This window comes from Catharus ustulatus, chromosome 6, assembly GCF_009819885.2.
Source record: "Catharus ustulatus isolate bCatUst1 chromosome 6, bCatUst1.pri.v2, whole genome shotgun sequence".
Classification (NCBI taxonomy): Eukaryota; Metazoa; Chordata; class Aves; order Passeriformes; family Turdidae; genus Catharus; species Catharus ustulatus.
In genome coordinates, this window is record NC_046226.1 from 1,365,761 (window position 1) to 1,388,409 (window position 22,649).

At 43.0% G+C, this 22,649-nt stretch overlaps 1 protein-coding gene across 1 annotated transcript in view; it reads right to left on the reverse strand.

The window, feature by feature from the left end:
• The window catches only part of MDGA2 (MAM domain containing glycosylphosphatidylinositol anchor 2), a 229,199-nt gene that overhangs the window by 118,478 nt on the left and 88,072 nt on the right, over window positions 1-22,649 (reverse strand). Inside the window, exon 5 of the mRNA XM_033063561.2 lies at window positions 5,524-5,720. Coding sequence (XP_032919452.2) covers window positions 5,524-5,720 — 197 coding nt within the window. The remainder of the gene's footprint in view (window positions 1-5,523; window positions 5,721-22,649) is intronic.

A 22,649-nucleotide genomic window follows, 5' to 3' on the forward strand; every position in this document is an offset into this window, starting at 1 on the left:
CCTGGGAACGAATGTTGGGCTTTGTCTTTATTGGATCAGGTGAAACTGCACCTGTGCAATCATCATGGGATCAATAATGTGGCTGTTAAATGTGATAATTGTTTGGTAATTGAATATATTATTGTTTAATGGTGACAAGAACCATGAGAAGCGATGCAATGGTGACAAGAACCATGAGAAAGGATGTTTGGGGAGCTGATGGGAATCACAAGAATCCCTGCTTGGGTAAGATCAGTGTGTACAACAGAACAATCTGGGTTTAATAATGATTCTATAGTTCCATAAGGAAAAGGGAATAAAAACCTGTCCCTGTGGGATCCATGTGGAGTCAGATTTGGGTTTGTGCCCCTGATTCCCAGAGCTCTGCAGTGACAGCCCTGCACACACTCACCCTGAGATTCTATTTCTGCACTAACAGTGTTACATCCACAACACAAAACTGATCCAGAAGGGATGAGCCAAAAAAAATGAATAAATTCACAAAAAAATTCCATAAAGTGGAAACTTCTCCAAGGATTCTACCTAAAGGCTTTGAGATCCTCCCACAAAGGATTTCCAAAGGATCCAGGGAATATCAGCACTGGAAAGCCAGAGGGAAACTGGTTTGATGGAATCCTTCAAGCAAATTTTTCAGGATAATTTATTTTAAGGTACAATTTTCTTGAAGAAAAAAATCCCAAAGGTACAAAATTCCTCCTGTTTTCCTTTAAAAATGAGGAGCTGCTGGATTCTGTTTTCAGGCAGGGAGTGAAAGGGATGAGGAATGTTGAATTCCTGCAAACATGGACAGCAGGGAACTGGGAATGGGAAATGTGAGATTCCCCCTGCAAAGTTCCAAAAGAAAAACGTGGAAAATGTTCATTACCTGCTGTCCCAATAAATCTGAGCAACTTTAACATTGGCACAGCCTTAGAAACTCATGGAATTATTTTTAACAATGTCACCTGGATAAACTGCCCAGGAATATCTGGGAAAAATGTGGAAGTCTGAGAAAATGAATGTACAAAATTGGGAAAAATATATAAAAAATATACAAAAAAAAAGAAAAAAAAAAGAGAATAAAATAAAGAATCTAAAGAATCTTTGAAATTTTGGAGAAATTTTGGGAATATTGGGATTTAAGTGATTTCTAGGAACAACCAATCCCATGGAAATGATGGGATTAAAATGGAGCCTTGGAAAAGCTGCTCCTAAAGATGAAATTCCTGTTTTAGAAGGTTTTTCTGGAACAGGGAAGGGCCTGGGAAAGGCAGAGACTGAGGAACACATGGATGTGGATGTGGATAAACTGCCCAGGAGTGTCCAGGAAAAATATGGAAGTTTGAGAAAATGAATGTACAAAACTGGGAAAAATATATTAAAAATATACCAAAAAAAAAAAAAAAGGATCTAAAGAATCTTTGAAATTTTGGAGAAATTTTGGGAATATTGGGATTTAAGTGGTTTCTATGGACAACCAATCCCATGGAAATGATGGGATTAAAATGGATCTTTGGAAAAGCTGCTCCTAAAGATGAAATTCCTGCTTTAGGAGATTCTCTGGAACAGGGAAAGGCAGAGACTGATAAACACATGGATGTGGATAAACTGTCCAGGAGTGTCCAGAAAAAAAATATGGAATTTTGAGAAAATGAATGTACAAAGCTGGGAAAAATATATAAAAAATATACAAAAAAAAAAAAAAAAGAACAAAATAAAGAATATCTGAAATTTTGGAGAAATTTTGGGAATATTGGGATTTAAATGGTTTCTATGGACAACCAATCCCATAGAAATGATGGGATTAAAATGGACCTTTGGAAAAGCTGCTCCTAAAGATGAAATCCCTGCTCCAGGAGGTTTTTCTGGAGCAGGGAAGGGCCTGATCCAGGCTGCCAAAGGCACAGAGCAGCCCCATCCAGCAATTCCCTCCTTAGCTCCAGGTTGAACTTGGGCTGAACTCCCAATGGAATTCTGGATCCTGTCCCCAGCTCTCAGATTTATAAAAATGTATGTATTTTCCTCACTGGTTGGGATAATTAGTCTAATTATGTCTAATTGCTTAATGATCGTAAATACAGCAAATTTAATCTCGTGCTCAGGCTGAGCAATTCCAACGAGCCACAAAGAGGATGAGAACTCTCAGGGAAAAAAATCCCCATCAAGATTTGGGGTTTGGGAATTTCATTTTTCCCACATTTTTGTGGATGAGGAGGAGCAGGTTTGCTCAGTTTCTCTCCCCATGGGTGCTGGAAAAATCAGCCTGGGATTGCCTGGAAAAATCTGATTGTATTTAAGGAATTTCTTTGGATTTGCCCAATTTTCCAAGTGTCTCCTGTGATTTAATTGCTGCCTGGATTTTGGGATCAAAAAGGGGAAAGGGGGGAATTCTGCCCCTGTGCCCTGCTCAGGTGAGACCCAACCTGCAGAGCTGCCCCACCCTGGGGACACAGCAGCACCTGGAGCTGCTGGAATGATCCAGGGAATCCATGGAGCCCCTCTGGAGCCAGGCTGGGAGAGCTGGGAATGTTCCCTGGAGAGGAGAAGGATCCAGGAGAGCTGAGGGCACCTGAAGGGGCTCCAGGAGAGCTGGAGAGGGGCTGGGGACAGGGATGGAGGGACAGGACACAGGGAATGGCTTCACTGCCAGAGGGCAGGGATGGGTGGGATGTTGGGAATTGGGAATTCCTGGCTGGGCTGGAATTGCCAGAGCAGCTGTGGCTGCCCCTGGATCCCTGGAATGTCCCAGGCCAGGTTTGAAGGAATTCCTGGCTTGGAATGGGATGAGCCTTTCCAGCCTTATTGGATCCTCAAAGCCCTGAGCCAAAGGAATTCCAATGGAATTTGGATGTTTGCTCAGCCTGGAAATCATCACTGGGCTCACTCTGGGAAAACATTGGAGGCTTGAGGCTGATTTGAGCTGTGCTGATGGATTGGGAATGGTTGGGAATTCCCTCTGCTCCAGGGCCTTGTGTTGATCTTGTTTAATGGAAAATGATCTCAGGATGCTGTGAGAAAAGTGGGAATGAGGTGGTGTTGGATTGGGAATGGGGGAAAGTTTGGGAGCACTTTGGGATTCATTTCAGCTGGAATGGGAAGAGGAGCTGGGAGATGGAGATTTGTGGGGCTGGGAATGGGAATCAATCCCTGGAGAGGGACTGGGGACAGGGATGGAGAGACAAAACACAGGGAATGGCTTCAGACTGGGAAAGGGAAGATTTGGGTTGGATACTGGGATGGAATTCCTGGCTGTGCTGGAATTCCCAGATTTGCTGTGGCTGCCCCTGGATCCCTGGAATGTCCCAGGCCAGGTTGGACATTGGGGCTGGGACAGTGGGAGGGGTCCCTGGGCTGGAATGGGATGGGATTTTTGGTCCCTTCCCACCCAAACATTCCAGGATTTTGTGATTACCAGAATAACAAAACCATCAGAAATAACAATCCATCTCTTTTTTGGGTAAAAAAACAGAGAAATTTTGTTTCCCTTTCCGTTCCATTTCACTTCCAGATTAAAATCCACCTTCAGAGCCCTCGACACAAAAATTCCCTCTCAAAATTCCCAAGTCTGGATGCTCTGAAGCCAAATCCCTCCTGTCCCTCTTCCCATCAGCTCTCCCTATTTGCATCCCTACCACGAACTGAACTAATTAAGCAGAAGATGTTGATGACTCTTGAACCTTTAATTACATCTTCTCCTCTCATAAACACAGAGCAGATCTTGCCTGCACACATCCAGATCATGCTAATTCCAGCTGCCCTCCAATAACTGGAGAAAGGTTATGGATAAGACTGGAATATCACCAGGACAATCTGATTTATTCATTAATTAAACCCACAGTGAGATTTTAGGAAGGGTGATCTTAATAACCTAAAAAAAAAAACTAATTTCAAGTGACACTTTTTAGTAGATGAATCCTTAGATTTTAGGGAAGGCAATCCTCAGCATTTCCATGGTGAAATACAAAATTAAAAATCCACTTTCCCTTTTTAATTAAAACATTTCACAACTCCAGTTTACACTCGAGCCCAAGCAAAGCCCCAGATTCGCTAAACTGGGTCTGTTCATGTTAAATTAAAAATAATCTCATTACATTTAGGACACCAATAACTTGGCTTTGTGATTTAATTCCCATCTCTGCAAGGTTCCAGGCTCCACATTTCTCCGGAAAACACGGAGCTGTTGGAGCAATATAAAGCTGTCAAGTACAATAAAAAGCCACAAATGAAGGTGCTCTCAAATCATTAAGTGAAAATTATTTATGAAAGTCGCAGTTGCTTTCTGTTCTGAACACCAAATTACCAGGCAGTTTTCACCTCTGTCTTTCCTTGTTATTCCCTGGGATTTTCCAAACCAAATTTTCCCCTTTTTTAACCCCTTTTATTTTTATTTTTTCTTTCAAACACCATCCCACACTTTTGGCCACAGACAATGAGATTTGCCACCTTTTCTATCCCTCCTTGGTGCCAGTGTGCACACGATAAATTAACCTCAGCTTATCCAACAGAGCCAGGATTCCTTCAGGGCTGGGAATGGGAGCAGGCAGATTTCAGAAAAGGTTTTATTTCCTTTTTTGCTACCTGATTTTGAAATGGGGGAATTGTGAAACGAAACCTTCTGTTTAAAGGTAAAAGAGCACTGTCACCAGTGGTGACAATCACCACCACAGACCCTGGGGACACCACTGGTGACAGATCCCAGACCCAGGGGACACCAGTGGTGATTTGTCCCCATCACAGACCCTGGGGACACCACTGGTGACAGATCCCAGACCCTGGGGACACCAGTGGTGATTTGTCCCCATCACAGACCCTGGGGACACCACTGGTGACAATCCCCAGCCGGTGCAGAACCATTCCCCACTCTCTGCTCTTTCCATCTGAAACATTATTCTTAAAGAAATTAGGATTTTAGTTAAAAGAAACTGGGCTTGAGAGAGTTACCTGAAACTTCAATAATTGATTGCCTGGCAATTTATGTTTGTTCAGCTGTGCTTGCAATGGGAAAGGATGAAACTGGTAGGTAGGTCCAAAGAACACAAACAATTGCAACCACAAACTCATTCTTTGCAAAACTGGAGTTGCCCCAAAAGCCATTTGTATTGTCATTGATAGAAAAGGTCAGGGTGAGGAAGACTCACCTTACTTCCTCCTTTTCAGACCCCTCCCCACAAAAACGAGCCCAGACTGAATTCAAGAACCAACCACGCTGCTTAATTGCCATTCCAGCTAATTACCATGGGAGGGGCTGGTATTATGAATATGGATTTGTTTGAACCTTTTGTCAATAAATAGACTCTGTGACCACCTGTAATTTTGCAGTGTGTGTTAGAGGGTTACCCCACACTGCTGCCCAGCACTGAATAAACATTCACTTTTTAATTTTAAATTGTTACAGAGTTTTTTGTCCATCACAGTTGAGTATCGATATTAGACCAATACTCATATTTTGGTAAATCACACCCAGCCAGCTCTGAGTGCTCCTGCCCAAGGAACAGACAACTTCTCCAGGATCATTCTGAGGGGACAGTGGCTCTCCAGGCCTACCTGGGTAAAGAAGGGCTCGTAGATCTCCACGCCCTTGTCGGAGCCCTGCAGCAGCACCTCCTGGCCGCGGCGCCAGCTGTAGCGCACCGGCGGGTTGGAGTTGGCCACGCACCTGAGGAACACGGTCTTCTCATAATAAAACTGCTCCTTGGCCTCCCCGATGCTCTGGTGGACCGTGACTATGGGGTCATCCAAATCTGGGCAAAAAAACAGGGAGAAAAAAGTTTAAGCCAGGCTTTAGCGGACTCGCCAGGAATTTGCCGCGGTGGCGCATTAGCTAGCCAAAGGTAAAACACAGACTAAACAGCTTGAAAAGCCCCAGATTTTAGGAATTTTGCAGCAAAAGTCAGGTTTAGGATTTATTTCCTTCTCCTCAACTGGATCTCCTTCAAAACTCCCATTTTGAGGCAGAGCAGCGCAGCCAATCTCATGCTAATGTCAATCATATTTCTATTATAGTGCGATGATTACCGCGGTTTCGTCTGGTTCGCAGCTTTACTCCTTGTTTCTTCTAACTCTTTTCCACAAAATTATAAAGCTTTGGCAATAAATAGACAGCCTGATTTGCATCCAAATGGCAGGATCCAGGAGTCCGTGGATCATGTGCACGCAGCTGTTTGCTTTTAAAGCTGCAATTTAAGGCAGCAATTTAATGCAGATTCCCTGCTTTTAGTTACAGGCATTTAACTTCCAGCAGGTAAATTCATCCCAGCTTTGGAACACATTTCTCTTGATTAAAATACAGATATCAGATAATTACTCCCACTGCAGCAGCTCCAAGAAAATGAGATGCCCACAACGAGGAATTGGCTTCCACAGGGAATAAAAATACAATAGCCCTTGGAATGTGAGGATACCAAAGTGTTTCGGGCTTTATCCCACCAGGAAAAAGGAGATTCCTGGTCTGGGGGTTTTGTGAGCTTTGTCTGGAGGGATGATTTTATTGAGGAAGGGAAGAAATGGAACAAAGGAGAAGAAGGGAAGCAAAGGATGTTTTTCCCAAGCACTGGTTGAAAACACACAATCCCAAATGAGCACTCTCACAGCCAGGAATTCCTTCCCAATATCCCATCAACCCTGGCTCTGTGGCAGTGGGAATTCATTCCCCCTTCTCCTGTCCCTCCATCCCTGGAAACCAATGATTTTGGTGGGAAGAACCTCGAAGTTCATCCCATCCCACCCCTGCCATGGCAGGGACCCCTCCAACCATCCCAGGCTGCTCCAAGCCCCAGTGTCCAACCTGGCCTTGGGCATTCCAGGGATCCAGGGGCAGCCACAGCTGCTCTGGCAATTCCAGCCCAGCCAGGAATTCCCAATTCCCAATATCCCACCCATCCCTGCCCTCTGGCAGTGAAGCCATTCCCTGTGTCCTGTCCCTCCATCCCTGTGCCCAGTCCCTCTCCAGCTCTCCTGGATCCTTCTCCTCTCCAGGGAACATTCCCAGCTCTCCCAGCCTGGCTCCAGAGCAGCCCCAGCCCTTGGAGCATCTTTGTGATCTCCTCTCCAACAATTCCATGTTTTTCTTGTGTTGGAATCCTGGACTCAGCATTCCAGGTGTGCCCTCCAACACAACATTCCATGCACAACTCAGCCTTGGCTGCAACCATTCCAGAACCTTCTCAGCACTGCTTGTTCCTTAAAATTCCTTAAAACCCTTTGGACAGGGGTTAATTATTCGCTTATCCCCAAATTTAACCCTATTTTTGTCAAAGTCTGGTGTGAGCAATTATCAAAATGTTGGTTCATTAGATTTATTTGAGGACAAATTTCATTGAAATGCAGATTGAGGTTCTCAAATCTTCACGTGACCAAAAGGAACCAGTCAAAGGCACCCTCAAATCCCTCTGCAAAGGTAGAGAATCCTGGAATTGTTGAGGTTGGAAAAGCCCCCTGAGATCACCAAATTCAGCTACAAACCACCACCAGAAAACCACAAATCCACAACTGGCTGAACTTTTCCAGCAGTGCTGACTCCATCCCTTCCCTGAGATGCTTCTCCCAAAGCCTGACAATCCATGGAGTTCTTAAGGAAGAACTTTGCAACTAAAATAAATAGATTAGAACACATCCAAACCCCATGTTGAAAAGCAATTTCCAGGAAAAAAAAAAAAAAAGACCAAGCCTAAAGACTGAAAATTCATTTAAAGACTGAAAATTCATCTAAAGACTGAAAATTCATCTTGAGCTGCTCCATTTCTATTTGCATAAGAAGAGTGAAGCTCGAGAGTCTCTTGATTAATTAGACACAAAACCTCTTCCAAAATTCCCAGCAATTCCAGCAATAATGCCTCATAATGGGGCATGGATTTTAAATAAATGTTACCTTCATCCTCCCCTCCAAAATGTTTGATTTAAGCTCACAGAAGCAAATGATGGATGTGCTGCTCCAAATTAGGATGGCATTTCCTAATGAGATTTCAGTTTTCTTTTAAAGGTTATTTGGAATCAGGCAGTGCTTGAAAAGGGTTGAGAGTGCTCAGAAATTCTGGCTTCTCCTCGTGAAGTTGAACGTAAAAAAAGAGAAAATTAACTCACTGCAATTTTAAGGGTCAAAGAGTTGTTCCCTGAGTTTAGCTGGAGAACTTTCCCACAGTGATTCCAGGTTATCCCTAATAAAGCACATCCCTGGAGGGCAAACAAGGGGCCGTGAGCTCCATCACCGAGTCCAGGGATGCTCCTCCAATCTCTGACCCTTGGATGAAGGTGAATCCTTGGATAAAACATCCAAGAGATCCAAATCTGGGCTCAGCTCTATTTTCATGAAGTTACTCAAGATAAGGACAGGAAATCCCTTAACACTTGGAACCAGGACTGAAACCAGACCTAAAACCAGGACTGAAACCAGGCCTGAAACCAGACCTGAAACCAGGAATAAAACCAGGACTGAAACCAGGACTGAAACCGGGACTAAAACCAGGACTGAAACCAGACCTGAAACCAGGACTGAAAGCAGGACTGAAACCAGACGTGGAACCAGACGTGGAACCAGACCTGGAACCGGGACTGAAACCGGGACTAAAACCAGGACTAAAACCAGGACTAAAACCAGGACTAAAACCAGGACTGAAACCGGGACTGAAATCAGACCTGGAACCAGGACTAAAACCAGGACTGAAACCAGGACTGAAACCGGGACTAAAACCAGGACTGAAACCAGACCTGAAACCAGGACTGAAAGCAGGACTGAAACCAGACGTGGAACCAGACCTGGAACCGGGACTGAAACCGGGACTAAAACCAGGACTAAAACCAGGACTAAAACCAGGACTGAAACCAGGACTGAAATCAGACCTGGAACCAGGACTAAAACCAGGACTGAAACCACCTCCATCCCGGTCGGGAGCTTTCTCCAGGAGAGCTGTTTCCAGGGAAAAATTCCTTCTTGCCCAACCCATCCCTGTGACAGAAATTCCTGAGTGCCCTGTCCAGCTCCAGACATGGAAAAACTGGAACAATGCAGGGGAGGCCACCAAGGTGACTGGAGGCCATCCAGATCCTGAGGGAGCTGGGTTCGTGGAGATGGTTGGATATCGGGAAAATCCAATTTCTGTCCTCAAATGCTAACCAGGGACTCCTGGAGAAGATGAAGACTAAGGAGAAGGGTGAAGAACAGATGGAATTTGTGTCATCAGGAAGTTCTAGAGAAGATGAAAAACTCTTCTTGGAGGTGCAGAGGAAAGGACCATGAGGTCTGAGCTGCACCAAGAGAAATTTCTCCTGGTTTTAAGGAGAAGAAATTCCCTGTGCAATCAAACACGTGTCCAGAGGGGCCATGGGATATTGGAGACACCAAAGCTTGGCTGGACACAGTCCTGAGGAATCTGACCCTGAACAGGGGGTTTGAGATCAATGATTCCAAATTACTCCATGATTCCAGGAGCTGAGGTGTTAGGACATGGGTTGGACTTGATGATCTTGAAGGGCTCTTCCAACCCAGTCATTCTGGGAATTGTGGGAATGTCATCACCTACTTATCCAATCTGCTCCCTTGGAACAAATCCAAGCTGGGTCATGGAAAATGGAATGGTTTGGGATGGAAGGGATCTTAAATCCCATCCCGCCCCATCCACGGCAGGGACCCCTCCCACTGTCCCAATGTCCAACCTGGCCTTGGACATTCCAGGGATCCAGGGGCAGCCACAGCTGCTCTGGCAATTCCAGCCCAGCCAGGAATTCCCAATTCCCAATATCCCATCCATCCCTGGGAGCCATTCCCTGTGTCCTGTCCCTCCATCCCTTGTCCCCAGTTCCTCTCCAGCCAATCCCTTCCAAGCAGGCACTGAACTATGGCAAGGGATGGATTTTCACAGGAATATCAGGAAGGCTCCAAGAAACCCAAGTTGGGAATGGAACTGCAGCACAGCCTCTGCCAAAGCATTTCGTAATGGTCAATTGATGGAAAATTCCCATCTGCAGAACCTGATGGATTTTTTTTCCAACAGCAGTGCTGGAAAGATCCCGACTGCTGCACCAAAGCAAAAGCAGAAGCTCTACCAGGAGGGCAAAGAATGCTCCCAGTTTTTGGGAGATTTCCTTGAACATTCCCAGAGCTTGGGAGGGCCACACAGACTGAGCTTTGCTCAGGCCATGTGAGAGCTGGAAAAGAGAAAAAAGCAGGAAAAATACAGTGTTTGGACCAGGGATTCTGCAGGGATATTGCAGGGAATCTCCAAAATTCCCTGCCTTCAGCCAGCATGTTTAAAACCACCTGATGGAAGTTGTCCAGAATTCTGGCTTCAATTCAGATTGAATCACCACTGATATTCAATTTTCTGAACAGGTTTTAAAACCCCTTCTTAAAGCTCTGTGGTTGTTCTTTCCCAGCAGCACAGGAATATCCAGGGGCTTGGAAGGCTGGGAGGGCAGGGAAGGGTTTGGAATGGTCACCCGGAGAAGGTTCTGGAATCCTGGAAGTGTCCAAGGCCAGGCCAGGAGAGCTTGGAGCAAACTGGGACAGGGGAAGGGGTCCCTGTCCATGGCAGGGGTGGGATGGGATGGGATAATTGGGATGGGATAATTGGGATTGGATGGGATTTAAGGTCCCTTCCATCCCAGACCATTCCAGGTTCAATAAATTCACACACGCACAAAAATAAACCTATAAAGATTTAACACTGGGAAGATCAATAAGATAAATCTCTTCACTGTTTTACAAAGGAAAAAATACCCCTAAAATGTTCATTTTGGGTTGATGAAATTATGAGGAGCCAACAGATTAATCACTCTTTAAATCAGACTGAAGTCATCCTGGGTGCTGCTGCACTGTTAAAGTCTCTTAATCAACCTGAAAATAATTAGGGAAAGATGTTTCCCACAGACGTTTGTGCCACCATCAGGTTCAATTTCTCAGTCTTTAATCTCTGAATTGAACCAAACACTCCCTAGAACCCAGGCATGGCAAACACTGGATTGGAAGAATTCCCCTCACACATCCCTAAGCTCTGGAACAAACGGAAAACTCAACCTAAGCTGCTCAGAACGGCTCTAATCCCAATTCCCTGGGAACTGCATCCTCTTGGTGGGGTGGAGGTGCACAGAGCGTGGCAGATGCTGCTAAAATCCTCCCTGTGCAGAATTCCAGAGGCAGGGAGCTGTCTGGGATCAGCACCCCACAGCCCGACCTGAGAGCCACAGACACCAAGAGCCTGGACTGGCTGGATCAGCTCCAGCTGCTGGGCCTGCACATTTGGGATTTCATTTGGTAATTAGCTGCTTTGTCTTCAGCTGGGAGCAGGAGGGATAAGAATAAAACACATCTGGGAAGGGATGGGAATGGCTCATCCTGGCAGGCAGAGCAGGGACACGGGGACGGATGGGGGAGCTGCAGTTACCAGCTCCAGTTGTCTTAAATGTGAAATTCCTGTGGTTTCCAGGTTATTTTTCATTTAGGATTTATCCACCCCCAGTTATCCCCAAATGTGAAACTCCTGTGTTTTCCATGTTATTTTCCATCTAGGAGTTACCCAGCTCCACTTATCCTAAATGTGAAATTCCTGTGATTTCCAGGTTATTTTTCATTTAGGATTTATCCAGCTCCTGAGTTATCCTAAATGTGAAACTCCCGTGGTTTCCAGGTTATTTTTCCTCCAGCATTTATCCAGCTGCTGAGTTATCCCCAAATGTGAAACTCCTGTGGTTTCCATGTTTTTTTTCATCTGAGAATTACCCAGCTCCTGAGTTATCCTAAATGTGGAATTCCTGTGGTTTCCAGGTTAATTTTCCATCTAGGAGTTACCCAGCTCCACTTATCCTAAATGTGAAATTCCTGTGATTTCCAGGTTAATTTTCATTTAAGATTTATCCAGGTCCTGAGTTATCCTAAATGTGAAACTCCCGTGGTTTCCAGGTTATTTTTCCTCCGGGATTTATCCAGCTCCTGAGTTATCCCCAAATGTAAAACTCCCATGGTTTCCATGTTATTTTTCATCTGAGAATTACCCAGCTGCTGAGTTATCCTAAATGTGAAATTCCTGTGGTTTTCAGGATATTTTTCATTTAGGATTTATCCAGCTCCTGAGTTATCCCCAAATGGGAAATTCCTGTGATTTCCAGGTTAATTTTCATTTAGGATTTATTCCAGCTCCTGAGTTATCCTAAATGTGAAATTCCTGTGTTTTCCAGGTTATTTTTCCTCCGGGATTTATCCAGCTGCTGAGTTATCCTAAATGTGAAACTCCTGTGTTTTCCATGTTTTTTTTCATCTGAGAATTACCCAGCTCCTGAGTTATCCTAAATGGGAAATTCCTGTGGTTTTCAGGATATTTTTCATTTAGGATTTATCCAGCTCCTGAGTTATCCCCAAATGGGAAACTCCTGTGTTTTCCATATTGTTTTCCTTCCTTGACCCAGCACAAGCTTTCAACCACGGAATCGTTGAGGTTGGAAAAGAATTTAAGATCAAGTCCAGCTGTGCCCAATCCCCACCTTGTCCCCAGCCCAGAGCTCTGAGTGCCAAGGCCACCCCTGCCCCATGTCCCCAAGTGCCACCTCCACAGGGATTTAAATCCCTCCAGACATGGGGACTGCACCCTGTGCCTGTGCCAGGGCTGGGAAATGAATTTAGGGAAGAAATTTTCCCAAATATCCAATCTGAACCTCATGGAATCACTGAAATTGGAAAAGAGCTCCAAGGTCACCAAGTCCCAGCTGTGCCCACCCTGTGCCCAGAGCTCTGAGTGCCACCCCCAGGTGACACCTCCAGGGATGGGGATCCAACCCCCCTGATCCCCCTTTCCATGGGGAAATTCCTGCTGTGCCCACCCTGAGCCTGCCCTGCCCAGCCTGAGCTGTTCCCTCTGCTCCTGTCCCTGTTCCTGGAGCAGATCCCAAATCCCCCCGGTGTCCCCTCCTGGCAGGGACTTGTGCAGAGCCACAAGGGCCCCCTGAGCCTCCTTTTCTCCAGGCTGAGCCCTCCCAGCTCCCTCAGGAATTCTCCAGCCCCTTCCCAGCTCCTTCAGCTGCTCCTCACCAGATTTATTCTCAATAATTCACAGAATTCCAGAATGGTTTGGGTTAGAGGGAAGGCATTTAAACCATCCAGTGCCACCTCTGCCATGGGCAGGGACACCTCCCACTGTCCCTGGGTGCTCCAAACTCCATCCAGCCTGGCCTGGGACACTTCCAGGGATGAAGCAGTCACAGCTTCTCTATTAAGCCAGCTTTGAAATGCTTTGTGTGGGAAATAAACCTCAAAAAACTCAATTAATTTCTCTATTTCTTCCATCCTGCAGAAATGAAAATGAACTCTCCTGCCCTCCACCCCTTCACCTGTGTGGTGTGGACACAACATCTCCAACCAAGCTGGAAAAACAGGAATCAAGTTATTCCCAGCTCCATGGGAGCTATTTTTCCCCCTCTCCAAGCCTTTCAAAGAGATTTATTCAGCACCTGCAGTGCTGCATGTGCAGAACAGCCCCAGCACTGACAACAAGCAGCATTTCCAGCTGCTGCAAGGAATCAAATGTTCCCTCCTCGTTCCCAGCACGGAGAGCGCAACCCTGGGAGCCCCTGAGGAGCCTCCATCGATTCCCAATGGAATTTTGGGAGGATCAGAGCCCTGGCAGGGGGCTGTGCACACACCCCAACACAAAGGGACAAAGCAAATGACCTCAGTGTCACCAATCCCCATAGAGCTCCTGCCTGTGAGGTTTTCCTGAGCTATGACAGAATTCCAAAAGGAAAAATAAAATGAGCTCTCAGCGATGGAGAAAATGTTTCTCCCCTCTTTGAAGGAGGTTATAAACACTCCTGGTTAAACACAGGGGTGGCACAGGGGGTGCAGCACTGCAGGAGGGTTTTCCTTCTCCAAGGACACCAAACTGAGACAATTCCCACCTTCCTGAGGCTGGATCAGCACGGGAATGCCCAGGGAGCAGAGAGGATTTAACTCACACAACAAACAGCATCCAGGACAGTGCTCCACTTCCACAGGAGGTGTCCCTGCCATGGCAGGGCTGGGATGGGTGGGATTTAAGTCTCATTCCAACCCAACCCATCCCAGGATTCCATGGTTGTTTGGTCATATGCACAGATGGAAAAGGATCACTGCATTTTCCCAATTTTCCCAATGGATTTTTCCAATCAATTGTTTTCCCAATTAATGGAATTTCCCCAATCAGTGGAATTTCCTCAATCAATGGAATTTCCCCAATCAAAGATTTTCCCAATCAGTGGGGTTTTTCCAATCAATGGATTTTCCCAATCAATTGATATTTCCAGTCAATGATTTTCCTCAATGAATGGATTTTCCCAATCAATGGAATTTCCTCAATCAATGGATTTTCCCAATCAGTGATTTTTCCAATCAATGATTTTCCCATTCAGTGATTTCCTCAATATAAGAGTTTCATCAATCAATGATTTTTAATTAATTATTTTCCCAATCAATGGATTTTCCCAATCAATGGATTATTCCAATCAATTATTTCCTCAATCAATGGATTTTTCCAATCAATGGACTTTCCTAATCAATGATTTTCCCAATCAGTGGATTTTTCCAATCAGTGATTTTCCCAATGAATGGATTTTTCCAATTAATGACTTTCCCAATCAACAGAATTTCCCAATGATTTTCCCAATTAATGTAATTTGTTCAATCAATGGATTTTCCCAATCAATGATTTTCCCATTCAGTGATTTCCTCAATAAATGGAATTTCCTTAATCAATGATTTTTCCAATCAATGATCTTTCCAATCAATGCATTTTTCCAATTAATGATTTTCCCAATCAATTCATTTACCCCCACAGTACAGGATCCTGACCTGGTCTCGTGTTTTCAAGCACCATTAAATAATTAAAAGGTAACAAAAATGAATTAATTGAAGGGCAGAGAAAAATAATTAATTAAAGGCAAGGAAAAGTCCAACAGGAAACACTTTCACACTGGAAAAACAGCTCAGGGTCTGAGTTTGCTGCACAAGATGAAACAAGCACAAAACACTGAATTTCTCCAAAAAGAACATTTTATAATTATAATTTAAAATAAATAATAAAATTTTAAAATAAAAAAATAAACTTAAAATAAAAAATAAAAATAAGTTTAAATTTATTTTAAATAAATGTATTGAAAACTAAATTTATAATTAAATAAATATATTGAAAACTAATTTTAAAATAAAAAAAGAAAATTTAATGATAAATCATTTAAATTACATTTACAATATATAAATTATTATTGGCTGTAAGCACCTCATGAGGTAAATCAGAACAGAAGAGCTCTTTTGGCCCCAGGGAATATAAATATAAGGAATGAAAATAGCTGGAAATGGAAGGAAACCCAATTCAGTTTGGGGGAAAACCAGACTGAGATTTTTGGAAAATGAAGCAGCTGAAGAGAGGAACTTGGGCAGAGAGAGGATTCCTCAGAGCTCCATGAGCAGATGAGTTTAAGGGGAAAAAAAAGTAATTAAATTGATTTTTAATAGAGCAGCAAATTAAAAAAAAACAACCCTGAAACACAGACAGAGAGAAAAGAGTCAAACTGAACTGTGGGGTGGTCACACCCAAATGGAATTCCATGAAAAATGCAATCAGAGGTGATTACAAAATTCCAGATCATTCTCATTAAATCAAGTACACTCCAATCAAGACGTGGAGTCATTGAAAACATTTTGAACTTCCCGAGTTTCCTTTGGAAAATCCAGAGGGACCAGGAGCACCCACTAACAAAAGTGGGATAAACAAGATTTAAACACACTCTGACACTGCAGGAACTGAGATTTCCTCACAGTTATTTTGGGTTATTAATTCCCTCTGTACCTGCAGCATTTTTCCCTTAAAAAAAAAGCAGGAAAAATGGATTTCCCAAGCCAGGAAAAACAGGCATTGATGCCAAAGGCCACCTGACGTGGAATAATTGTTACAAATTGGGAGTATTAACATCTTAAGTCAGTAATTATTGGTTTCATAATCCCTAACCCAATTAATGCTCGTTCCTCCACTTCTTAAAGGACAGAAACTTAATTTTGTGGAATTAATGAACAACAAACTGGGTTAGGAAAGTCTGGTTTTAGAGCACATCCATCTCCACTCGGTGCAGTTTTTCCAGAGGCTCCTTAAAAGGTTGAAAAAAATCCCTGTTAAAAGGGAAAATATGGAATTAATTGAGTGCAAATAACCAGGAGGGGCTCCTGGAAAGACCCCACTGCTCTCTCCCTGCTTTGTTTTGAATGGTCTGAAGGAAGAATAAAAATATTTGAATAGAGAAAAAAAAGAAAAAAATATTATTTCTTAATTTATAATAAACAAGGGAGTGGAGATGATCTGAGGCTTGGAGCAGTCTGCTTCCAGCATAATACAAAATACAGATTTTTTTTTTTCTAAAAAGTATTTTAGGGAAGAGAAACAAAAGGAAAAGCAGGAGCAGAGGCCATAAATAGCAGTGAGGGAATCAGGGAAAGGGAGGCTGTGGAAAGAATTCCTGGGAGGGGAATGAGGATGACAAATCAAAGAGGAAAACCAACCAGCCTGGAACATTTAGAGCCAAGCCTAAACCCAGACCAGTGAAGTCTTTCTGCTGACTGGATGGAATTCCCAGAATATTCCAGAAGTTAAAATCCCATCCAGCTTGGAAAAGTCCCTCAGGGGCTCATCCAAACCCCATCCATGGGGAAGCTGCTCCTCAATCCTGCTCCAGCAGCACAAATCCAACCCAAAATGTTCTTACAGGATGGAAATGGAGCTGGATCCAAGATTTTCCTCCTTGGATAATTTGCCAAAATTGCCTTTCTTAAAATCTACCAGGTTTTTGGAGTTGTTTTTTAGCTGGATTTCAAATTGGGATCAAGATCCCAAAGATAATTAAGCCCCAGCAGTTCATTAGAATTGGTGTGGGGGAAAAGTGGCTCAGGTTGGATATCCATGGATGCTCCCAGAGCCTGGAATTACAGAGCCCTGTGGAAAAGGATGGGGCTAGAGATGGAGGATGAGGGAAAAAATCTGCCAGAATCTGCATTTTATTAATTGTGTTACACTAATTATCCAAAATAATGTGGAGTCAGGCAAGTGGAGGATTTTGAAATTGTTCTCTGGGATGGAATTCCAGACCAGCTGTGGCTGCCCCTGATCCCTGTAATGTCCAAGGCCAAGCTGGACATTGGGAGGAGTCCCTGCCATGGCAGGGGTGGGATGGGTGGGATTTAAACCCAACCTCAATCATTTTTATCAAATGCAGAACAGCCAAAGACCAAAATATCTTTTTTTTTTCTTCTTTTTTTCCCAAAAATGTGATTTAACAGGTGTGGGGGATTTGAAGGTTGATGACCTTGAGGGTTTTCCCAACCTTTATTTTCCCACAGTTCTGCATTTCTGGTGGCACCACCCCCCCAAAAACCCCCCTCACCTCCAGGAGGATCTGCCCTCCCAAGAAACCCCACCCTGGGAATTCTCCAGGGATTGCCAGAGCTGAGTATTCCAGCCAGGAACAGCGAATTTAAACCTTAAACCCAGCTCTTTCTCTAAGCCAGGCCTATTTCTCTGACTGTTATAGATTCCTGTAAACAGAGGGAATTTTGGAGGAGCTGTCTTTGCACTCCAGGGATATTTATGGCATCAATTATCCTGAATTTCATCTGACACCAGCTCATCTCAGGCTGATCTCACCACAGCCATTAAAACCAGTTTTAATTCAGGAAAGGAACAGCCTAGAACACATCCAAACAACCTCATGGAACTCTTCCTGGAGTTTGTTCCAGGAGGAAAAGGAAATCTGCATCCACAGCCAGCTAATGCTGTGGAATGAAGGCTCTGGAATTCACTGTGAGCTTTATTCCTGAGTTTAAAATTCCTGGTACCAGGAGAATCCTGAGAAGCAAACCCTGAAATGTTTTTTCTTTGCAATCCACATCCTTCACATTTCCACTCCAATCCCAAAGTTTCACAGTCTTCATCATAATCCAAGTCCTTCACATTTTTTATCACAATCCAAATCCTACACATTTCCATTTCAATCCCAACCCTTCACATTTCCACTCCAATCCCAATCCTTCACATTCTTCACAACAATCCCAATCCTTCATATTTTTCATCACAATCAAAGTGCTTCACATTTCCACTCCAATCCCAGTCTCTCATATTTCCACTCCAATCCCAATCCTTCATTTTTCTATTCCAATCCCAATCCTTCACGTTTTTCACTCCAATCCCAACTCTTCACATTTCCACCACAATCCAAATCCTTCACATTTCCACTCCAATCCCAACATTTCATATTTTCACTCCAATCCAAACCCTTCATGTTTTTCACCCCAATCCCAATCCTTCACATTTCCACTCCAATCCCAACCATTCATATTTTTACCTCAATCCCAACTCTTGACATTTTCACTCCAATCCCAATCCCCCACATTTTCCTTGCAATCCCAACCCTTCACATTTCCACTCCAAACCAAATCCTTCATATTTTCACTCCAATCCCAATCCTTCATATTTTTACCCCAATCCTAACTCTTCATATTTCCACTCTAATCACAATCATCCACATTTTTCACTCCAACCCAAATCCTCCACATTTCCACTCCAATCCAAATCTTTCATATTTTCACTCCAATCCTAATCCTTCACCTTTTCCTTGCAATCCTAATCCTTCACATTCTTCACAACAATCCCAATCCTTCATATTTCCACTCCAATCCCAACTCTTCACATTTCCACTCCAATCCCAACTTTACATATTTTCACTCCAATCCCAATTGTTCACGTTTTTTCACTCCCATCCCAACTCTTCACATTTCCACCCCAATCTAAATCCTCCACATTTCCACTCCAATCCCAATCCTTCCCATTTCCACTGCAATACCAATCCTTCACATTTCCACCCCATTCCTAATTCTTCATATTTTCACTCCAATCCCAATCCTTCACATTTCCACCCCAATCCTAACTCTTCACATTTCCCTTCCAATTCCAATCCTTCACATTTTCATTCCAATCCAAATTTTTCATGTTTTCACTCCAATCTCAACCCTTCACATTCCCACTCCAATCCCAATCTTTCATATTTTCACTCCAATCCAAATCCTTCACATTTTCCTTCAATGTCAATCCTTCACATTCTTCACTCCAATCCCAAATTTATATATTTTCACTCCAATTCCAACTCTTTACGTTTTTCACTCCCATCCCAACTCTTCACATTTCCACCCCAATCCAAATCCTTCACATTTCCACTCCAATCCCAATATTTCATATTTCCACTACAATCCCAGTCCTTCACATTTTTTTGCAATCCCAATCCTTCACATTCTTCACCCCAATCCCAACTCTTCACATTTCCACTCCTATCCCAATCTTTCATATTTTCACTCCATTCCCAACTCTTCACATTTCTTCCACAATCCCAATCCTTCACATTTCCACTCCAATCCCAACATTTCATATTTTCACTCCAATCCAAACCCTTCATGTTTTTCACCCCAATCCCAATCCTTCACATTTCCACTCCAATCCCAACCCTTCATATTTTTACCCCAATCCCAACTCTTGACATTTTCACTCCAATCCCAATCCTCCACATTTTCCTTGCAATCCCAACCCTTCACATTTCCACTCCAAACCAAATCCTTCATATTTTCACTCCAATCCCAATCCTTCATATTTTTACCCCAATCCTAACTCTTCATATTTCCACTCTAATCGCAATCCTCCACATTTTTCACTCCTACCCAAATCCTCCACATTTCCACTCCAATCCCAACCCTTCACGTTTCCACTCCAATCCCAATCTTTCATATTTTTACCCTAATCCTAATCCTTCACATTTTCCTTGCAATCCTAATCCTTCATGTTCTTCACAACAATCCCAATCCTTCATATTTCCACTCCAATCCCAACTCTTCACATTTCCACTCCTATCCCAATCATTCATATTTTTACCGTAATCCTAACTCTTCATATTTTTCACTCCAGTCCCATTACTTCACATTTTTCACTCCAACACAAATCCTCCACATTTCCACTCCAATCCCAATCCTTCACATTTCCCTTGCATTTCCAATCCTTCACATTCTTCACCCCAATCCCAACTCTTCACATTTCCACTCCAATCTCAATTTTACATATTTTCACTCTAATCCCAATCCTCCACATTTCCACTCCAATCCCAACTTTACATATTTTCACGCCAATCCCAATCGTTCACGTTTTTCACTCCCACCCCAACTCTTCACATTTCCACTCCAATCCAAATCCTTCCCATTTCCACTGCAATACCAATCTTTCATATTTTTACCCCAATCCAAACTCTTCATATTTTCACTTCAATCCCAATACTTCACATTTCCACCCCAATCCTAACTCTTCACATTTCCCTTACAATTCCAATCCTTCACATTTTCATTCCAATCCCAATTTTTCATGTTTTCACTCCAATCTCAACCCTTCACATTTCCACTTCAATCCCAATCTTTCATATTTTCACTCCAATCCTAATCCTTCACATTTTCCTTCAATGCCAATCCTTCACATTCTTCACTCCAATCCCAAATTTATATATTTTCACTCCAATTCCAACTCTTCACGTTTTTCACTCCCATCCCAACTTTTCACATTTCCACCCCAATCCAAATCCTTCACATTTCCACTACAATCCCAATCCTTCACATTCTTCACCCCAATCCCAACTCTTCACATTCCCACTCCTATCCCAATCTTTTATATTTTCACTCCATTCCCAACTCTTCACATTTCTTCCACAATCCCAATCCTTCACATTTCCACTCCAATACCAACACTTCATATTTTCACTCCAATCCAAATCCTTCATGTTTTTCACTTCAATTCCAATCCTTCACATTTCCACTCAAATCCCAACCCTTCATATTTTTACCCCAATCCCAACTCTTGACATTTTCACTCCAATCCCAATCCTCCACATTTTCCTTGCAATCCCAACCCTTCACATTTCCACTCCAAACCAAATCCTTCATATTTTCACTCCAATCCCAATCCTTCATATTTTTACCCCAATCCTAACTCTTCATATTTCCATTCTAATCACAATCCTCCACATTTTTCACTCCAACCCAAATCCTCCACATTTCCACTCCAATCCCAATCTTTCATATTTTCACTCCAATCCTAATCCTTCACATTTTCCTTGCAATCCTAATCCTTCATGTTCTTCACAACAATCCCAATCCTTCATATTTCCACTCCAATCCCAACTCTTCACATTTCCACTCCTATCCCAATCATTCATATTTTTACCCTAATCCTAACTCTTCATATTTTTCACTCCAGTCCCATTACTTCACATTTTTCACTCCAACACAAATCCTCCACATTTCCACTCCAATCCCAATCCTTCACATTTCCCTTGCATTCCCAATCCTTCACATTCTTCACCCCAATCCCAACTCTTCACATTTCCACTCCAATCCCAATTTTACATATTTTCACTCTAATCCCAATTGTTCACGTTTTTCACTCCCATCCCAACTCTTCACATTTCCACCCCAATCTAAATCCTCCACATTTCCACTCCAATCCCAATCCTTCACATTTCCACTGCAATACCAATCCTTCATATTTTTACCCCAATCCAAACCCTTCATATTTTCACTCCAATCCCAATACTTCACATTTCCACCCCAATCCTAACTCTTCACATTTCCCTTCCAATTCCAATCCTTCACATTTTCATTCCAATCCCAATTTTTCATGTTTTCACTCCAATCCTAATCCTTCACATTTTCCTTCAATGCCAATCCTTCACATTCTTCACAACAATCCCAATCCTTCATATTTCCACTCCAATCCCAACTCTTCACATTTCCACTCCAATCCCAGCTTTACATATTTTCACTCCAATCCCAATCGTTCACGTTTTTCACTCCCATCCCAACTCTTCAGATTTCCACCCCAATCTAAATCCTCCACATTTCCAGTCCAATACCAATCCTTCATATTTTTACCCCAATCCAAACTCTTCATATTTTCACTCCAATCCAAATCCTCCACATTTCCACTCCAATCCCAGTCTTTCACATTTTCACTCCAATCCAAATCCTTCACGTTTTTCACTCCAGTCCCAACCCTTCACATCTCTACTCCAATCCTAAACCCTTCACATTTCCACTCCAATTCCAATCTTTCATATTTTCACTCTAATCCCAATTCTTCATGTTTTTCATTCCAATTCCAATCCTTCACATTTTCACCCCAATCCAAATCCTTCACATTTCTATTCCAATCTCAGTCCTTCATATTTTCACTCCAATCCAAATCCTTCATATCTCCAATCCAATCCCAATCTTTCATATTTCCACTCCAATCCCAGTCCTTCATATTTTCCTTGCAATCCCAATCCTTCACATTCTTCACCCCAATCCCAGCTCTTCACATTTCCACTCCTATCCCAATCTTTTATATTTTCACTCCAATCCAAATCCTTCACATTTTTCACTCCAGTCCCAATCCTTCACTTCTCTACTCCAATCCTAAACCCTTCACATTTCCACTCCAATTCCAATCTTTCATATTTTTCACTCCAGTCCCATTACTTCACATTTTTCACTCCAACACAAATCCTCCACATTTCCACTCCAATCCCAATCCTTCACATTTCCCTTGCATTCCCAATCCTTCACATTCTTCACCCCAATCCCAACTCTTCACATTTCCATTCCA